The sequence below is a fragment of the Lytechinus variegatus genome, chromosome 17 (genome assembly GCF_018143015.1).
Source record: "Lytechinus variegatus isolate NC3 chromosome 17, Lvar_3.0, whole genome shotgun sequence".
Classification (NCBI taxonomy): Eukaryota; Metazoa; Echinodermata; class Echinoidea; order Temnopleuroida; family Toxopneustidae; genus Lytechinus; species Lytechinus variegatus.
This window is the reverse complement of record NC_054756.1, coordinates 5,101,467-5,118,749: the sequence shown is the minus strand read 5'-3', so window position 1 is coordinate 5,118,749 and position 17,283 is coordinate 5,101,467. Positions and strand designations below refer to the sequence as shown.

Below are 17,283 nucleotides of genomic sequence, written 5' to 3'. Positions count from 1 at the left end.
TCTTTTCTCATATAGATATATAAGATAGAGAAATAAATTGCCATTGGGGTAAATAAATGCATTACACGATAATAAGTTTAATGATTAATGTTTAAAATTTAATCCAGATTTTGTTAAAATCTTACTAATCTCACTAAGTGGTAAAGACTATTTGGTCTTAAGTGATATCCAATTTATATGCATGAAATTTTGATTTCTTTCATTTCAGAGAAATGGTAATCACACTATTATTCATATTCATGTGTTAAAAGATTGTTGGAGCTTTAAATTTAAGAGGTCATACGTTATGGTTCTAATTGATATCATTTTATTCAGTTTGTGAGGAAGATTCATTATCGACGATTTCATCTTTTTGAGAATGATAGTTGAACTAAAGTGAATCTTACTTTTTTAAAGGAAAAAGCACAGAGTAACTTCTTGACAATACCTAATTTTGAAGATATATAAATAACAAAATTCAGGGAAAAAACATGATAGCCTACTTAGGAGAAACCATATTTGAGTTCTCTCCTCGTTTGATGTAACTCTATACAGTATATAGGCCTCTATTGACCTTTACCTGTTATACAGTGCGTTTTAATGATAAGTTGACATTACAAAAGTATTTTAAACTGAACAATAAATCAATATGGTGATACAATATACAATGATACCAGAAAATGGTTTGCACAAACATTTGTATTTTCCTTTTTTGACGACTTTGCTACCACAAGTAAATATTTCAAACTCAGGTACACATGACTTTGGTCATTTGTGTCAGCTCGACAGAGGAAATAACATGAAACAAATCATTGTAAACAAAGTTTATTTTATACTTGTTTTTTTCTTCAAATCTTTCCCCGGGCATAACAAGGAGTATGTAAAGCGCATCATCGCATATAGTTTTAAAGGACTATTTCACAGTTTAAACCTGGTTTTAAACATACTGTATGCTGAAGAAATTATTATGTAACTGATCGTTTAGCGGCAGATCTCCTCTGGATGATGTGACTGAATAAATGAGGGTACAGCGGGATATGCTCTTGTATAGTTTTGTCATTGATCTCGACAAAGGATAGAGAAAGAGAGGGTGTATGTGAGGGTGTGTGTAGGAGGATGTTTATGAGTGTGTGTGTGTGTGAGAGAGAGAAGGGGGGAGACAGAGCGTGTGTGGGAAGATGTTTATAGGTGTGTGTGTATAATAATATCGGTATATTCACCCTTGATATCAACTTCAGTTCTGAAAACTGTTCTCCCAGCGGGCCCTGCCATTATTGTATGAGAGGTAGGGAGTGAGATGCGTGTGTGGGAGGTTGTCCATTAGTGTGTGTTTGGGAGAGAGCGTGTGTGTGGGGATGTCAGGGTGCGTGTGTGTGTGAGTGCGTGTGAGAGAGGCAGTGACAAAGTGATCTTGCGGGGGTGTGTATGGATGGGTGGGTGAGAGAGGAATAAAGATGTACAGAGAGATGTTTAAAGGGATGCTCTAGGCTTAAATATATATACACTCAGCAAAAAAGTTCTTGGACACTTATAAAAGTTAAAATATTCCATGTAGATATTTGATTAAAGGCAAATTACAACATGACCAGACAATATTCCTCTTCCAGTATGACATGGCATTTTCATGTGAACAGTCATGCATGGATGGTTAAATGCTTTAAACAATAGCAATGTCAGTAAAAGAAAATTGCAAGAAATGGATCAGTCAGTGCATGGCTGGTTACAGGCATTAAACAAGAGCAACGTCAGTAAAAGAAAATTGCAGGAAAACGATCAGTCATTCTTTCAGTTGTGAAAGTTTGTGTGGCATGAATATCCATTAAACGATAAAGACAAACTTAAAGTCAAATACCACTCTAAAAGTGAAGAGAAAGTTATCCAACTTGGATGCATCACTATTCCACTGGAATTTTAAGTCAAAGTTAGTCGATGAAAAAAAATGTCAAATTTCAGTATCTTTGCATACGCAAAATATCCTTTTCTGCAGGGGTGGTGGCCCTAGGTCACCCACTCTTAGGGCGGTCTCTAACTTTATCAGTAGCCATATACATGTACCGCTTGTTCAAATTTGACATTGTTTTTGGTGAAACTTGGAAATATCGAGCTACTTGTCTAAATATGATTACCCAGACTGCAACATTCCTATTGCTCTTGCACGCTCTTGGTTGGAAAGCTTCATCTTGAAAGTAGGTGTCCAAATGATTCATCTCATTATGCATCTCATGATGCATCCCTAAGTATTCAATTCAAATGATAACCACAGTGTCTTAAAATTGTTGAATGTATGCTTACAGGATGGCCATGATCATTAGCATTTGAATGGTCCATTTCTTACAATTTTCTTTTGGTGACATTGCTATTGTTTAAAACATTCAACCACCCGTGCATGACTGTTCACATGAAACTGTCATGTCATACTGGAAGAGGAATATTGTCTGGTCGTCATTGTGACATACAATAATTTGCCTTTAATCAAATATCGATATGGAATATTTTAACTTTTATAAGTGTCCAATAACTTTTTTTGCCGAGTGTATGTTTTGAAGAGATAAAGTAAAATGAGACAAACAAAACACTAAAAAGTGACCAAAATCGGCCAAGGACTCACACACATGACATTTTATCATGTTTATAGATTTGCCTTATTCTGGTGAAACAGTCCTCGGCATGTCTTCATGAATATTCATTCGACAAACTAATGATGTCATATCTCCACCCCTCCACTTGTTAATTGTGCTTTATATCGTAAAAATAGTTGTTCTTTTAATCCCTCCAAGAGCTAAACAATTGATTTATTGCATTAGACAGTTTTTGCTACAACTGCTACTACAATTTCATTATAATAGAGACATACCATACATACCACATGAATGCAAAAAATGAAATAATTATAATGATATTACGTACTAACATAAGCAAAAGGAAAATGGGTGTGTGACATGATTAACCCACCTAATGAATATTCATGATGATTAGCATATAACGTGTTTTCACAATACATTGGTAAACTTTAAATTGCTATAACTCCTCATATTTGTTTTCAGATTTTGATGAAATATTAAGTACTTTAATAATGGAGGAAAATGAAACCTCCGTGTTTTAATGCACTGTGAATTTTACTGTTTATTTAAGTATGTTTTCAGCCTTGAGAGACAGAAAGAGACAATGACCGAGTGGGATCGTGAGGGTGCATGTGTATGTGAGAGAGACATAAAGACAAACGGTCAGAGGGTGAGATGGGGTATGTCTGTGTGTGAGACAGACATAGATAAATAAATACATAAATAGAGAGTGCGGGGGTGTTTAATTATGTGTGAGGGAGAAGGAAATAGTTAAAGGACAAGTCCACCCCAACGAAAACTTGATTCGAATAAAAAGAGAAGTATTCAACAAGAATAACACTAAAAATTTCATCAAAATCGGATGTAAAATAAGAAATTTATGGCATTTTATAGTTTCGCTTCTTTTCACAAAACATTTATATGCACATCTCGGTCGGTATGTTAATGAGGAACTAATGGCATTACTCACTATTTCTTTTGTATTTTAGTATATGAAATATTTTTATTTTTTCGTCATTGTCATGTGAAAAGAAGTTTCATTCCTCCCTGAACACGTGGAATTCCATTATTTTAACATTTTGTGCTTCAGGCAAGGAGGTCCTAATCGTCAAATTCGTAAATATTGAAATATTGTATAATTCAAACAATGAAAAAAGAAATAGTGAGTGAGATCATGGACATCATTGGATTTAACTGGCTCGTTCATGTACTAACTTTGTTAAAAATAAGCGAAACTTGGAAATGTCATAACTTTCTTATTTTACATCCGATTTTGATAAAATTTTCAGCATTGTGCTTGTCTGATTGTTCTCCGTTGATTCAAATCAATACTTTTTTCTGAGGTGGACTTTACCTTTAAAGGGAGCGCGTGCATTTGTGAGAGACGGTGGTATGTATTGAGGATCGGTGTGGAAGGGTGTGTGTGGGTGTGTGTATGTTTATACGTGTGTTTGTGAGATTGTGTGTGTAGGGGTGAATTACAGAGGGCAAGAGAGTGAGAATGGGATAGAGGAATTTGTCTCTTTTTCATCACTGCTTGTGATCAATAGGACTAAGATGTCCCACTCCATCACATTCTTCTCGCCATACTAACGGACTGTGGCATATCATAATCTAAACTGTACCATTAGAGTGATAGAAATGACCAAACTTGACACTTCACATATCCCTAATTTAATGAATCCTTAAAGGGGAATGAAACCTTTGGAACAAGATAGCTTGTGTGAAAACAGAAAAATCACAAAAGAAACACATCAACGAAAGTTTGAGAAAAATCGGACAAATAATGAGAAAGTTATGAGCATTTGAAAATTGCGATCACTATTGCTATGGTAAAACTCCTACTGGCAATGCGACAAGGATGTGTGATGTCACATGTGAACAACTTTCCGTTTGATGGACTATAAAATATACCCAAAATGTCTATTTTTGTTTTTTCTGATGATAATACAAACTCTTTATACATAATGTATTCTTAAAAAATCTGTATTACGTGCCCTCCTATAGAAAGAACACATGATCAACTGATAGATGTGATAAAAGAGGCAGTTTAAGTGAAATATATACTAAGGTAGTAATGGGGAGAGTTGTTCACAAATGACATCACACATCTTTGTCGCATTGCCAATTTGAGGATCTCCAAAGCATTAGTGATCGCAAAATTTCATTATTTCGTTATTTGTCCGATTTATATCAAACTTTCGTTCATGTGTTTCTTTGATTTTTCTGTTTTCACAAAGCTATCTTGTTCCAAAGATTTCATTCTCCTTTAAATGAGGGATATAAGTGGGGTGTTATGAACACAAAATTATTATATGGCCTGAAAGAGTATGACCTCCAAAATAATTTGATACGATATTTATGTAGTATGTGTTAACGCTTCGATGATGAGGCGGTGTCATTTGCAGTGATGTAAATTTTGATTTGCGCCAAAGTAAGGCAAGACTGCAATGAATGAAAATCCGGATGTCAATGATATCATGATCCTACAAGGTTATGAATCCATTTCAAAATACTTTTCAATTGTTTACATTATTATTGTGTAATAAAAACTTTTTTCATATCGATTCTCAAGATAATCTTAAAAAGGGATTTGCAGATAATGCGTACCGAGTCACGTAGGATTATGACATCATTGGCATCTAGATGCATTCAATGCAGTCATGTCTTAATTTCGCGCTAGTCAAAATTTACATCACTGCAAAGAATACCTACTACTTATCCAAGTGTGAAAACATACAACATAAATATAAGATCAAGTTATGGGGGAGAAGATGCTATTTCCATCCATATATATATATATATATATATATAATGATTATGCATTCATAACATATTCTTTCCTTAAATTAAGGATTTGTCAGGTGTCATTCTTTTTAACTCACATGGTATAAAATGAGATTTTCAAAAAATGGAACTATGATATCTAAAAGCTATATTTAAGATAAACGATAAAATAAAGAAGTATGGAGATTAATTTTAAAAAGGAGTAAACAATATTGTAATCAATATCTTCCTATTTGTTCGCGAACTTAAATCATGGCCTTTATGCATTTTTTTGGTGTGCATTTTTTTTACCTGACACCCCTTCTCACTCTATGATTTCCTATCTCCCCATCTTTCTCTTGCCTTTTTATTCTTCTTATCATGTCTGCTCGTTTCTATATCTCCCTCTCTAGATCAATCTGTCTGTATCTTCTGTGTCTCTATCTGTATATCCTTCTATATCTTCTTCTATCGTCCATCTCTGTTTTTCGTTATCCTTCTTTCCTTTGAAACGTCTACCAACCTGAATCACTTCCCACCAGTCGTGTCTAAATGTTAATCTTGGATTTTCGTGGGCACATGGGCGGAAATCCCACGGGGAGGGGACGCGTCCCCCAACCATATGGAAGGGGGGCAGAATATCAAATCCGCCCCCTACTATTCAAGTCTTTTTAGGAAAAATGCATCGTTCAAAATCGAAATATGTAATAGAGAAAAAAAAATCTTTTTTGTTTGCTCGTCAAATTTATTTTGGACGAAATGACCATACCTTTTTGGTGATAGCCTTTCTTTTTACTTGTCAAATTTTCCGGGTGAAAAATCCTTCATCAGCGCCTGGTCCCCCCCCCCTACCTTGGGGGAGAGATTTCCGCCCATGCGTGGGCATATCGTCGGTGGTAGTAAAAAGCCGTATCTGAAAATGAAAGAATATTGATAGAAGATCCAAAAGGGATATATTCAAGAGTAAGAATAAATGACAAGACCTATTTTGCCTGGATGTACGGAAATTAGGAGAATGGTATTATGAGGCTGCTACATTGATTGCCATATTACTGAAATCTAGCTTTTTTTTTCTAAATGACAGTTCCCCCAAATTTCAAATTGTACCTATCGAGGATTTACCTCTTTATGAGACTGTTTTCAGAGGAACACGAGCTTCCTACATTGCCATGTTGCTGAAATACAGCTTTTCTGAGAGAGTTCCCCATTAGTTTCGAATGAGAAGATGCGGGGTTCTACCATCACAACGAAGCTATTCACCTGTAGCAAGGGACGTCTACTCAGGAAAGGGGATGAGTATTATTTCAAAAGGTGATCAGTACGGGTACAAAAGAAAAAAGAGACGACGAAAAAGAAAACATGAACCTAGAAGAGAAGGCCAATAAAGAAAGATTGTTGGGTGAGTCATAATATCCATATGATTCAATTTATGCATGACGACGCGTTCAGGCCATCTTACTCCCATCGGGGGGGGGGGGGCACTTCCATTCACGAGTGGATACCATGCGCGACCATGGGGTCTCGAAAAGCACCCTAAAGACGTATTTTCCATATTCTGAAAATGCACCCCTTAACAAGTATTGACGTGTGAAACCCTATCCTAAACAAGTATTGGAAACGACACTCTTGGTAAGTATTACACATCATTTGGTTAGTACGGCCCCACCTTCCACACCTCGCGAAAATCGGACTCTAAACACGCAGTCACAAAGGACATCCTTTATAAAAAAAAATGTTTTATCATCCCCCCAAATTTGACCTTAAATACGTACCTTTCCTAGCGAAATAGATACCCTTTTTCATTATTTTTGGGTTTTTGACACCCTTATCACGTTACGTACGTAACGTGTCCTATATTGAAAAAGACATCTTTTTACGTGTTTCGGGGGTCGTGCATGGTATCCACTCGTTAATGTAAGTGCCCCCCGGCTCCCATCGAAATGCCCCTCGCAGTCAATGCCTGTATTGTACACTAAATGGCAGTTTCTGTCATTGATTCTGACGTTTATACTAATATTCCGAAAACACAACACCTTTGTTGTTGATTTGACAGTATTTCGATACGAGTCAGGCTTGCCGGAATGTTTGTCGGCATGGAAAGAATAAAATATTGAATATTCTTGGCTGTAAAGATGTTTTTTATTGAATCATAGTTGACCCCCAAAAAACTAACAAGGAAGATTACCTGTTAATCGCCCAAATAGTTCACTTGGTCTTCAAAAAAGCTTGTCTGAAAAAGGGCTTATTCTTCTTTATACTTATAAAAAATCAAAGTTGTAAAGTTAATTTTTAAAAGAAATCAATATACACTGTACAGGTGTTTCTTGACAACATTTTTGTGGACTGATTTGAATTCAATTTCAGCTGGAGGAACCCCGAAATTCAAACATTGTTTCCTCTTACATGTTTGAAGCTCTTGATACGCTTCTGCATTCAATCAAGTAATAATTGTATGGGTTTATTGTTGATCAATTTGAACACGATAGTTCGATATCGCGTTTTCATATTTTGAAGATAAGGGTGTGTTTTATTTTTTCAAACTTAATAGAAACCTAAAAATATACAATTTTGGGCAACTTATTGTTCGATTTGGGGCTGACAGGTCATATATGATTGATGACCAAAAAACAACCACTTAATAATAGACTATAAAGGATACTTATTATTGCGACTCCATTTTATTCCAATACTGATGGTATCTCTAAAATAAAACATTCCAATATTATGTTTTAGATAACATAATTTGATATCATTTGTCAGCTTATACGTGATATTGTAGATATAAAGTAATCACATTACTCATTGTCATGATTATGGTTTTTCTGCGGGTGAATTATTATCACTCGGAAACAAATAAAGCTCCTCTTGATAAATCTAAAAAAATTGAAGGAATTCCCCTTGTTCGTTACTACAGATATTGATCATGCAATCACTATTACAGCGTTAAACAACCTGAACTCTTAACATGCCAGACGAGTTGTAGCTCTGATGTGTATTTTTGGAGCCAATTAGCATCACCAGCATGTTAAGAGTTAAATCCCTTAAATGGTCTCGGTCGACACACGGTGATAGTTGAAGTTGGTACCAACTAGCTTGACCACACCCATCAGAATAAGCATGGCAACCACTGCGGCGCTGATACCAAGGATGAGCATCGCAAACGGGTTGTACAAAGACACATCTGTAGAAGTTTAAAAAAGAATGAATAAGAATTGAATATGAATTACACAAACTCATACCTCGAGTTGGCAACAGGACGAGTGATAATGATTTTCTGTTTAAGCACCTAACGGTATTTTTAAAGTCCACCCAAACCAAAGGCGGCGTAAGCGGAGGGACGGGGGTCCTGCCCCCCCCCCTAAATTTGAGGTGGGGGACCCCCCTAAATTTCTTGTTGGAAACCTTTTTTTCTCTTCTTTTTTTTCCTTGTCAAAAAATGTTGGTTGATAGCTTTTGTTTTTGCTTGTCAATTTTGTTTCCTACGCCCCCCCTTTAATTCAGGTGGACACCCTAAAAGTTTGGTTTATAACTTCTTTTTTGCTTGTCAAATATTTTACCTGTGTCCATGCAAAAATTTCAGGTGGACCCCCCCCCCCTCTTCCCTAAATCATTTGGCTTCCACCAACAGAAAGCTAATTTGAATAGAAAGAGAAAATTAAACAAGTATAACACTGAAAATTTTATCAAAATCAGATCTAAAGTAAGAATGTTATGACATTTTTAATTTTCGCCTAATATCACAAAGCAGTTATATGCACTTCCTGGTCGGTATGCAAATAAGGGGACGGATGACATCACCCACTCACTATTTCTTGTGTATTGTATATATATATATATATATATATATATATATATTCACTCTCCATATATATTATATTATTATATTATATTATATTATTCACTCTCCATGCATATAATATTCTCATTTTTTCCTCATTGTCATGTGAAATAAAGTTGCATTCCCCTCTGAACATGTCTACTTCAATTGTTTTAACATTGTCTAGTTCAAGCAATATGGCCCTTATTGTCAAATCTGTAAAAAATGAAATGATATATAATTCAAACAATAAAAAACAAAATAAAGAGTGACATCATCGACTCTCTCATTAGCATATCACCGTCTTAAGCATAAAACTTTTTTTTCTTTAATTAGCAAAACTTTAAAATGTCATAACTTTCTTATTTTACATCGAATTTTAATGATTTTTTCAGCCTTCATTGTTCTTTTTTTTCCATCTATCATTATTTTTTTTTCTGAGGTGGACTTCACCTCAGACTTTGTGGATAAGTTTTAATCCACACATGTTGGCATTCACAAGGCAGGCCGCGAAATCCTACACGTATGTTCATAATTTTTTCGGTAAATTTTACGTAATTTTTCATTCATGAAAAATAACCGCTACGAAATTGAGTCCTCATTTTTAGTAACTTAAAAACTCCTTCCTAGCATGGAGCTTATAGATATATTATCCCAATGTTCCAAGAAACGTAATAATTTCGCTTGATAGTGGATAATGGCCCCCATCCACTCTTTTGATGAATATGATTGCTCTATATTCAAGGGGATCAGTACTTTTTCGTACTATGAATATATCGAAAAAATCTTCGAAAGTAGAAGCATTTACCATGGATAGTCCAACAGAAATTTGCCAGGATTTTACTTCAAATGAAACTAAAAGATATCACGCAAAAAAACGCAAGAACTATACAGCAGTTCACTTCTTTTTTTAATTCATTTTCACTTCTGGCCATATCAATTATGTGCAAATAACCATGATCATATTCACGGTTTCTTCGTGAAATTTGTACCACAAAACTTGTTTCCCATTTGAGAAATTTGAAAGTGTTAAAACACGTAAATGGAGAAAAAACGAAGCCAATTCATAGAACCAAATTTTTCAATTCAGAAAATCTCAATGTTTTTTTACAAAGCATTTGCTCTATTGTAATGAACTGTTCGGCTAGATTTAATTGGATTATGAATTTAAAATTCAAATAAACATGTTTTTTTACTGGAATTAAACAAAATGGTATCGTTTGACAATTTAACATTAATTCACACAAAGCATTTTTTTTATAAAAAACAGTAAATGTAAATAGTGTTTCGTTACAGAGATAGGAGCGATTCCATAAAAAAAGGCTTTTGAAGGATCAATTGGTATACCATTAGTTGCCATGCCACTGGTAGGGTTACGGATACGAATCGGACCACTACTGATCGTTTGAGTGGAAAGGGATGACGTAGATCGTCGTTTGCGAACCGGTGATGAGTTCCAAAATGCAGCTTCACCGTCGTTTGAGGGGCAGCCCATGTCTCGATTCAACCGAGCCTCCTCTGCACCGCATACCATCACTAAACAGTGAACGTATACCTACCAAAAAGAAAATGACATGAGCATAAGAAATTAGGGGCACAACATGACGTATGTCATGTATGTGACAAAATTCTATGAAGAATATGTCCAAATTTTTTGAAATAATATTCAGCATTTATAATAGATTTTGACCAAAGGTGTTCTAAATTACAATTCGTTCACATTTCCCCCTTTCCAATTCTTTCATTTTGAAGTTTTTCTGTTTTTCTATCACAGTTTAGGGGGATGGTCAGGTGGCAAGCCCTCAATTTAAACAAAACAGTCCACATACATTCGTAGACCTATGACCCAGAAGGATTATTTGATTATTACTTTAAAATAGAAAAAGAACTAAGAAGAGCTGAGGAGCCATTGTATTTCGGTGAGGGACATGGTGACGTTAATGTGAGGGTTTTTATAAAACTGGTAGACTAACGAACCTCTTTTTGATTATTTATAGATTCATTTAATATTCATGTTTTTACTTTCAACTATTCAAATAGGGTAGTTTAGTCAGCAAGAAACTATTCTTTTTCATTGGACCATTTAGTAAATGGTAAATATTCAGACATAACAAAGAAATGATTATACGTAAAATAAGACCAATACTAGCTACAGATAAAGTGTCACGAGAGAAAATGATTATTGATTTTCCCTTTTCTTCCTCGATTTCTTCACTCCTCATTTTGTCATTATTTTCCAAATTATAATGCCATGTGGCGTTCACCACTCTCCCCTTTTTTAGCGTAGAACCAGAATGATTAACTTTACCTGGGTGTTTTGATTGTCACCAGTGAATGCAAATGCCTGAAAGGAAAAACTTTCTCGATCCAAATCAAGGTCATTATTGATGGACGTTGTTGGATCTTCTGGGCATCTGTAGAATCAAGGAAGAAGAAATATATTCCTTTAAGGAGAACTCAGAATTGAAAGGGGTCTGGGAACGATTCTTTTCAATGGGGTGCTAGTTTTGAGGGGAAAATACGAAAAGTATATGTAAAAGTGTAGTATACTGCTTAAATCACATACATTTTTGGTTGATAACTATGAATGGTAACGGACGACTTCATTTGCCAAATGAATACCAGTGAATCTTTATACAAACATGTAACATGTTTGGGGTCCATCGATTTATTTGCAAAGGTGCTTTCACATTTGCTAGTGCGATCGTTTACGATCATTTGGTCACAATATATGTTCCACACAATCACAACTGATACCCCTTTCATACTGCCCTCTTCATTTTTCACCGGTGAACTTCGCCGGCGAAGTTCTCCGCCTCGCATTCCTCACTTCACCGGCAAAGAAAAAAATGTACCCTTTCGCACTGACATTTCTTCCCCGGCGAAAGTCAACGAAAGTCAAAGAAAATTGTAAACATTACTTCTTACCTTTTACAAAAAGGTATAAAAAAAATAATTACAACATATTTTGAAAGTATTACGAGAAAAACAAGCAATATCACCTTGTTTTTATATTTTTGCGCATTTTATACATGTAAAAAGTGCTTTTAAATAAATATTGTCGAGGGTATTTTCTTGGCCATAGCATTCAGTTGAGCTTGCAACTTTATCGCGCGCGGAATCTCGGTACAGGGGACTTTGGGAGAGATAAAAAATTACCTCTGACGTCATTAAACGAGGAGAAGTTCACCGGTTTGCTTTCATACTGGCCTTTTCACCGGCGAAGTTCTCCACCTAGAGGTAAAGAAGTTTGCCGGCGAACTTTACCGGTGAAGTTCTCCTGTGTACCTTTCATACTGGACACTTTCCCCTTCGCTGGCGAACTTCGCCGGTGAAAAGCGCAATATGAAAGTGGTATAAAACGGTTGTAAGCAGTCGCACCACTAATTGAGAAAGGGCTTAATCGGAGAAGAGCAGGCTTTGAATGTCCTCATGTCCCTTACCCCTCTTTTCTATTGCTGACATAAAATATGCGTGTTTAAAAGTGTTAAGTGTTTTAGGTTTATCTTCATGATGGCGGCCTTTGACATGAACTATGCAAAATAGCATGAATAAACGTAAAAATGTATAGCAATGTTGTGAGACTATGTTCTTTCCCTGTTCTTTAGTTTTGGTGATCAGAATCTAGCAGACGCTTGCATTAGAAATGGCCACATTTTAATGGGGAAATCATACCTGTTTGAACCCAGGCCCATTTACACTGATCTCAATGGGGGCAAAGTAGGTATCCATTCGGACACACGTTGGGTTCCAATGGACCGCTTTTTTTTCGAAAAGATGATTTACATCATGCACGGTTTGGATATGGTACAAAGAACCATGAAAACAATGAAAGTTGATTTTTTTAAAAGCGAAATCAATGTTTTGGTACATCTAAAATCGCCTACTCACCTTGAGGAAATCAGAGAGTGGTGTGGATTTGTCGCTGGGTCCACGGTTGCTGTAGCCCAACAGCTCTCTATGAACATACCAGGGATTTCTACCGATTTAAGACTGACTTCAAAGAAGAGTTCTTGGCCTAGCGACACCGAGCTAGAGTCAACTTCCTGAATATTCTCTGTCTTGAACCTTGCCAGATTTAGATCGAAGTTACCAGTGCTCTTGTCGCTGAAGGCAACCTTACCAAGGCGTGGTTTGAAGGACCCATCAACTGTTTCTGATTTGTTTAAACAACATTCCACCCGAAGCTGCATTTGATATTCTCGAGTGATTGCTGTATCTCCTTCAGCTTCAGGTTTTTCATAAGTGATAACATTAGAAAAAGTCATAATAGAGACATCATCCTGTATTGATATAGAGGGCAGAAATATATTTTAAAAAATATCAAATCAAGTATTAAATAGAAAGTCTCTCTAAGTTGGTATTACATGATCATGGCACTATTGTTTAAATGATCCCTGACACACAAAGTCATGTTATGTGTACGAGTCTATACTTCACTTAATTATTACCTCTTGAGTTTAGATGTGCATCATATAAATTGAATATGTTTTATTTCATTTTTTCTTGCATTTATCTTCAGCCTCGCCCGATTAAAATCCACTATATCACTTTTTGCCTATTTTGATGTCACAGGAGGCAGAAGTAAGCATAACAATTCACAATGCTATGCAACTTGCCATAACTATGCCATTGCGAACAATCACAAATCTTCAAACAGCTCTAGGGCCTGCATATCAAACATTCAAGCTGTCATTTATACTTCGGTCATATTTGCTCTGCGGCGGGCGTACGGCGGCCGTAGTATTCGAGAGATTACTGCGGCAGCCGCAGAAAATCTGCGGTGGCCGCATGGTCGACGTACGGCGGATTCCTACTTTTTACCGGCCGGAGGGGAGGCCGTAGAATTTTAACGCGGAGTTATAACATTTTTTTTCTTTTCTACGCTCGCCGTATAAATGGGACTAGCCGTATCCATGGCGTAGAACGGTATACGCGGCCGTACGTCGAGCTTACGATGGCCGTGCGGCTGCCCTTGTGTTATGCTCTTGTCTTTCAAACAGAGTGACGTGGATTTGAATCCAAGCCATTGCGTGTTTTCCTTCAGCAAGAAATTTACTCACATTGTGGTGCACTCGACCCAAGTCAGGTGAATAGGTAACTTGTAGGAAGTAATTCCTCGAATGCTCGATCACGGTATAGCCGTGCTAAAGCCGGGTAATAATAACATTATCGTATTAAACAGGGCCCGCCGGGAGAATAGTTTTCAGAGCTGAAGCGGCTAAAATACTCCGTTATTAGTTTTATTATTATTATTATTATCATGAACATTATGTTATTATTATTATCGGGAATTAAATGCTGATTTTTTTTATTTAGGAAGTAATTCTTACTTAAGACTAAGGCGTTTATTAACATCTAAACTTTATTCATACAAACAAGTTAAGGGAGATTTATTAAAATTCAGATCAGTGTCGAACGTCTATTTGGCGGCCCTTACTCAAACATTAAATTGGCGCCCCTAATGTAGATTATCAAATTTGGCGCCCCGCACTTTTATTATTTTACCCTCTTTCTAGCTCTTCTTCTCCCCTTTTTCCTTCTTTCTTTCTTTCTTTTCTCCCTTTTCCCTTACTCTTAATTCCCCTTCCTTTTTCTATCTCCCATTTTCTTTCTCTCTCTTTTGGCGCCCTCTTTTCGCCTAACCGGAGGCCCGGGCCCCGAAAAAACCTCCCGGCCAAAATACGCACATGATGGTCATGGTGCGACACTTTCTGAAATGAAATGTCTAATGTCTAGATGTCTAAATATCATGATGAGTGTGATAAGCAAGTCCCCCTGCGGCTGCCGTGAGGGTCTGCCGTAGCATTTGTCAAAAACCTACGGCCACCGCAGGGTTACCCTAGGGCGACCGTACGTCATGATTTCAAGGACATACGTCAGCCGCAGATTTTCTGTCTCCATAAATTAAAAAATACGCCGTGCGGCGACCCAAACATAAGTGACCGCTAGAGTACATAATATAGGATATTTATATTGCGCACATATCCACCTTGTTAGGTGCTGAAGGCGCTCCTATACATGTAAGTGGCCCTGGAAATTGTACAGCGACCGTAGAGCCACTCGCCGTAGAAATTTTAGAATCTACGGCGGCCGTAGCAAATGTGACAGGGGTATTAGTGACTGCTTTTGAGGTGGTATTGTATGAAGACTTGTTATTGAAAGCAATGGCACATAATTATGTATCGTCATGCTTATTTCTACCTCCTGTGACATCACAAGAGGCAAAAAAATGATCTAGTGAAAGTAAAGGAGACGGGGCTAGCATATTACAGACTAATGCAAGAAAAATGAAAAAAAAAAGAATGAAATTATATGATGCACCCTTAAACCCAGGAGGACATGATTTGGTTAAGTAAAGACTACTACACATGAACAGAAAGTATTCTGTATTTTCACGTCAGGGTACCTTTTAAGCTATTTATACATTCTCTACGTTATCCTTATTGTTTAATCACTATATGACTGGTTGCCAATATTCATCTGTCTCTGTCATTATCATCATCATCATTATTTGTATTATTATTTGTTTGGCGTCACCCGTGCCTGGGAGGCGATAAGCGAACTGAGTCACTTTGGCACACAGGTCTCTCCTCTCGATATAACTGATTTGGGAGATTGCAGGTGGACCACTACACAAGGGTTTATCATGTATGTGATATTTTTATGTGCAATTAACGTGGCTGGTTTCGTCATGTATATCAGCTGACAAGCAATCAAATTCATACTTCACTTCTAATTTTAAACCTTAGGAGCTTATTTCTAATGTATGACACTATAGTTTATACACAGACCTTGTCATATTGTCATGGTGGTCAATGCATGATATATGATGTAGTATGTACAGTAACAGTACATTGTATACTGTATAGCCCCTATGGATAATTAACATTTTTTGATTTAATAAGATATATTTCACAAATATCCGTAAAACCCATAGTAGAGGAATAAAAGCAATATAGCTCTATGAAGCTGCTTGCTATTGTTGACCTCGTACCATCTAATATCCAAGAACTCCAGGACGATACCTACATTTGGCTGAAAAAGGGCTATAAAAATTGGAAAATTTAGGTATAATTACCTTTTAACTCTACAAATAATGGTTTAAAAGTGCTAATTATAGGAAAAACAAATTGCCTGCTCCCAAAAACTTATGAATAGACACCAAAACCAGAGAAAAAGACCACCAAATAAAAAGTTGGGCCAAAACTGTGATTTTGGGGGGTTTTGGCGGCCATTTTGGATTTTGGCTAGGCACACTTTTTTCTCGGACCCGAGACAAAAAATATTGTCATTTCATGTTGAGATAGATAAAAGGAACACAAAAAAACTGTTCCCACAGTAAAACCAAACATCACCCATTTATAGCCCACTCCTATAAGAGCTACTTTAAGAATGAGTGGTGAACCTTTCTTACGCGCTAAGCCATCGCCAATGGTGTCTACCATTTACTACAAGAAAGGATCACCAGTCGTTCTTAAAGTCGCTATTAACTTACGTGCTCCTATCCTAAAGTATTTGACAAAGGCAGAGTCACCTGCATACTTATAAAATTAATTTCTTTGGTTTTCATCTTCAATTGTTTTGTCACTTCCGTTTGCTTTCCATCCAGAACGAAGCTGCTTGCGTGTTCCATGACATCAGACCGTCCACCAAGGAGCACCTTCTTATCATCCCGAAGTCACACAACGGTAACGTCAAATCACTTGAAAAATGCAAGATACCTCTTGGTAAGAGTGCAATCTTCACTCTGCAGATCTTGTTTGTAACTTTACGTCAGTGGTGGAGATATGATTGAGCACTTGGTACAAGATGACGTCATTTTTTGGTGTTCCATATGCCTCAGGGGCCGATTGCACGAAAGGGTCTTTGCAAGGACCGTCTTTCGTGTCGCCCATCCTTTATGATGCGCCATGTGAAACGCATTTTAAACCAATCATCTGCAAACATATTCTATTCGTCCGTTAAAATAAACAAAATATTTGTTTATAAAATGATGTAATATATCATGAAATTGTATAAAATTTGATTTAAGAACAAACTAACGAAACTAGCCAATCAATCGCACACGCACCACTCGCACTCAGTCATGCACTGTCGATCCAACTCACTGCTCTCTAACGTTAGATCTGTAGCTAAAGCAGACTTACCTAATTCCAC

At 36.6% G+C, this 17,283-nt stretch overlaps 1 protein-coding gene across 1 annotated transcript; it reads right to left on the bottom strand.

Moving 5' to 3' along the window:
- Nucleotides 1-8,138: 8,138 nt before the first annotated feature.
- Nucleotides 8,139-13,391, bottom strand: LOC121431179 (ZP domain-containing protein-like). Its single transcript, XM_041628689.1, has 5 exons — nucleotides 13,015-13,391; nucleotides 11,432-11,537; nucleotides 10,471-10,678; nucleotides 8,347-8,487; nucleotides 8,139-8,265 (listed from the first exon to the last, which is right to left on the bottom strand). Exons 1-4 carry the CDS (start codon nucleotides 13,389-13,391, stop codon nucleotides 8,348-8,350), a joined length of 831 nt encoding a protein of 276 aa, XP_041484623.1. The 3' UTR covers nucleotides 8,139-8,265; nucleotide 8,347.
- Nucleotides 13,392-17,283: the final 3,892 nt, after the last annotated feature.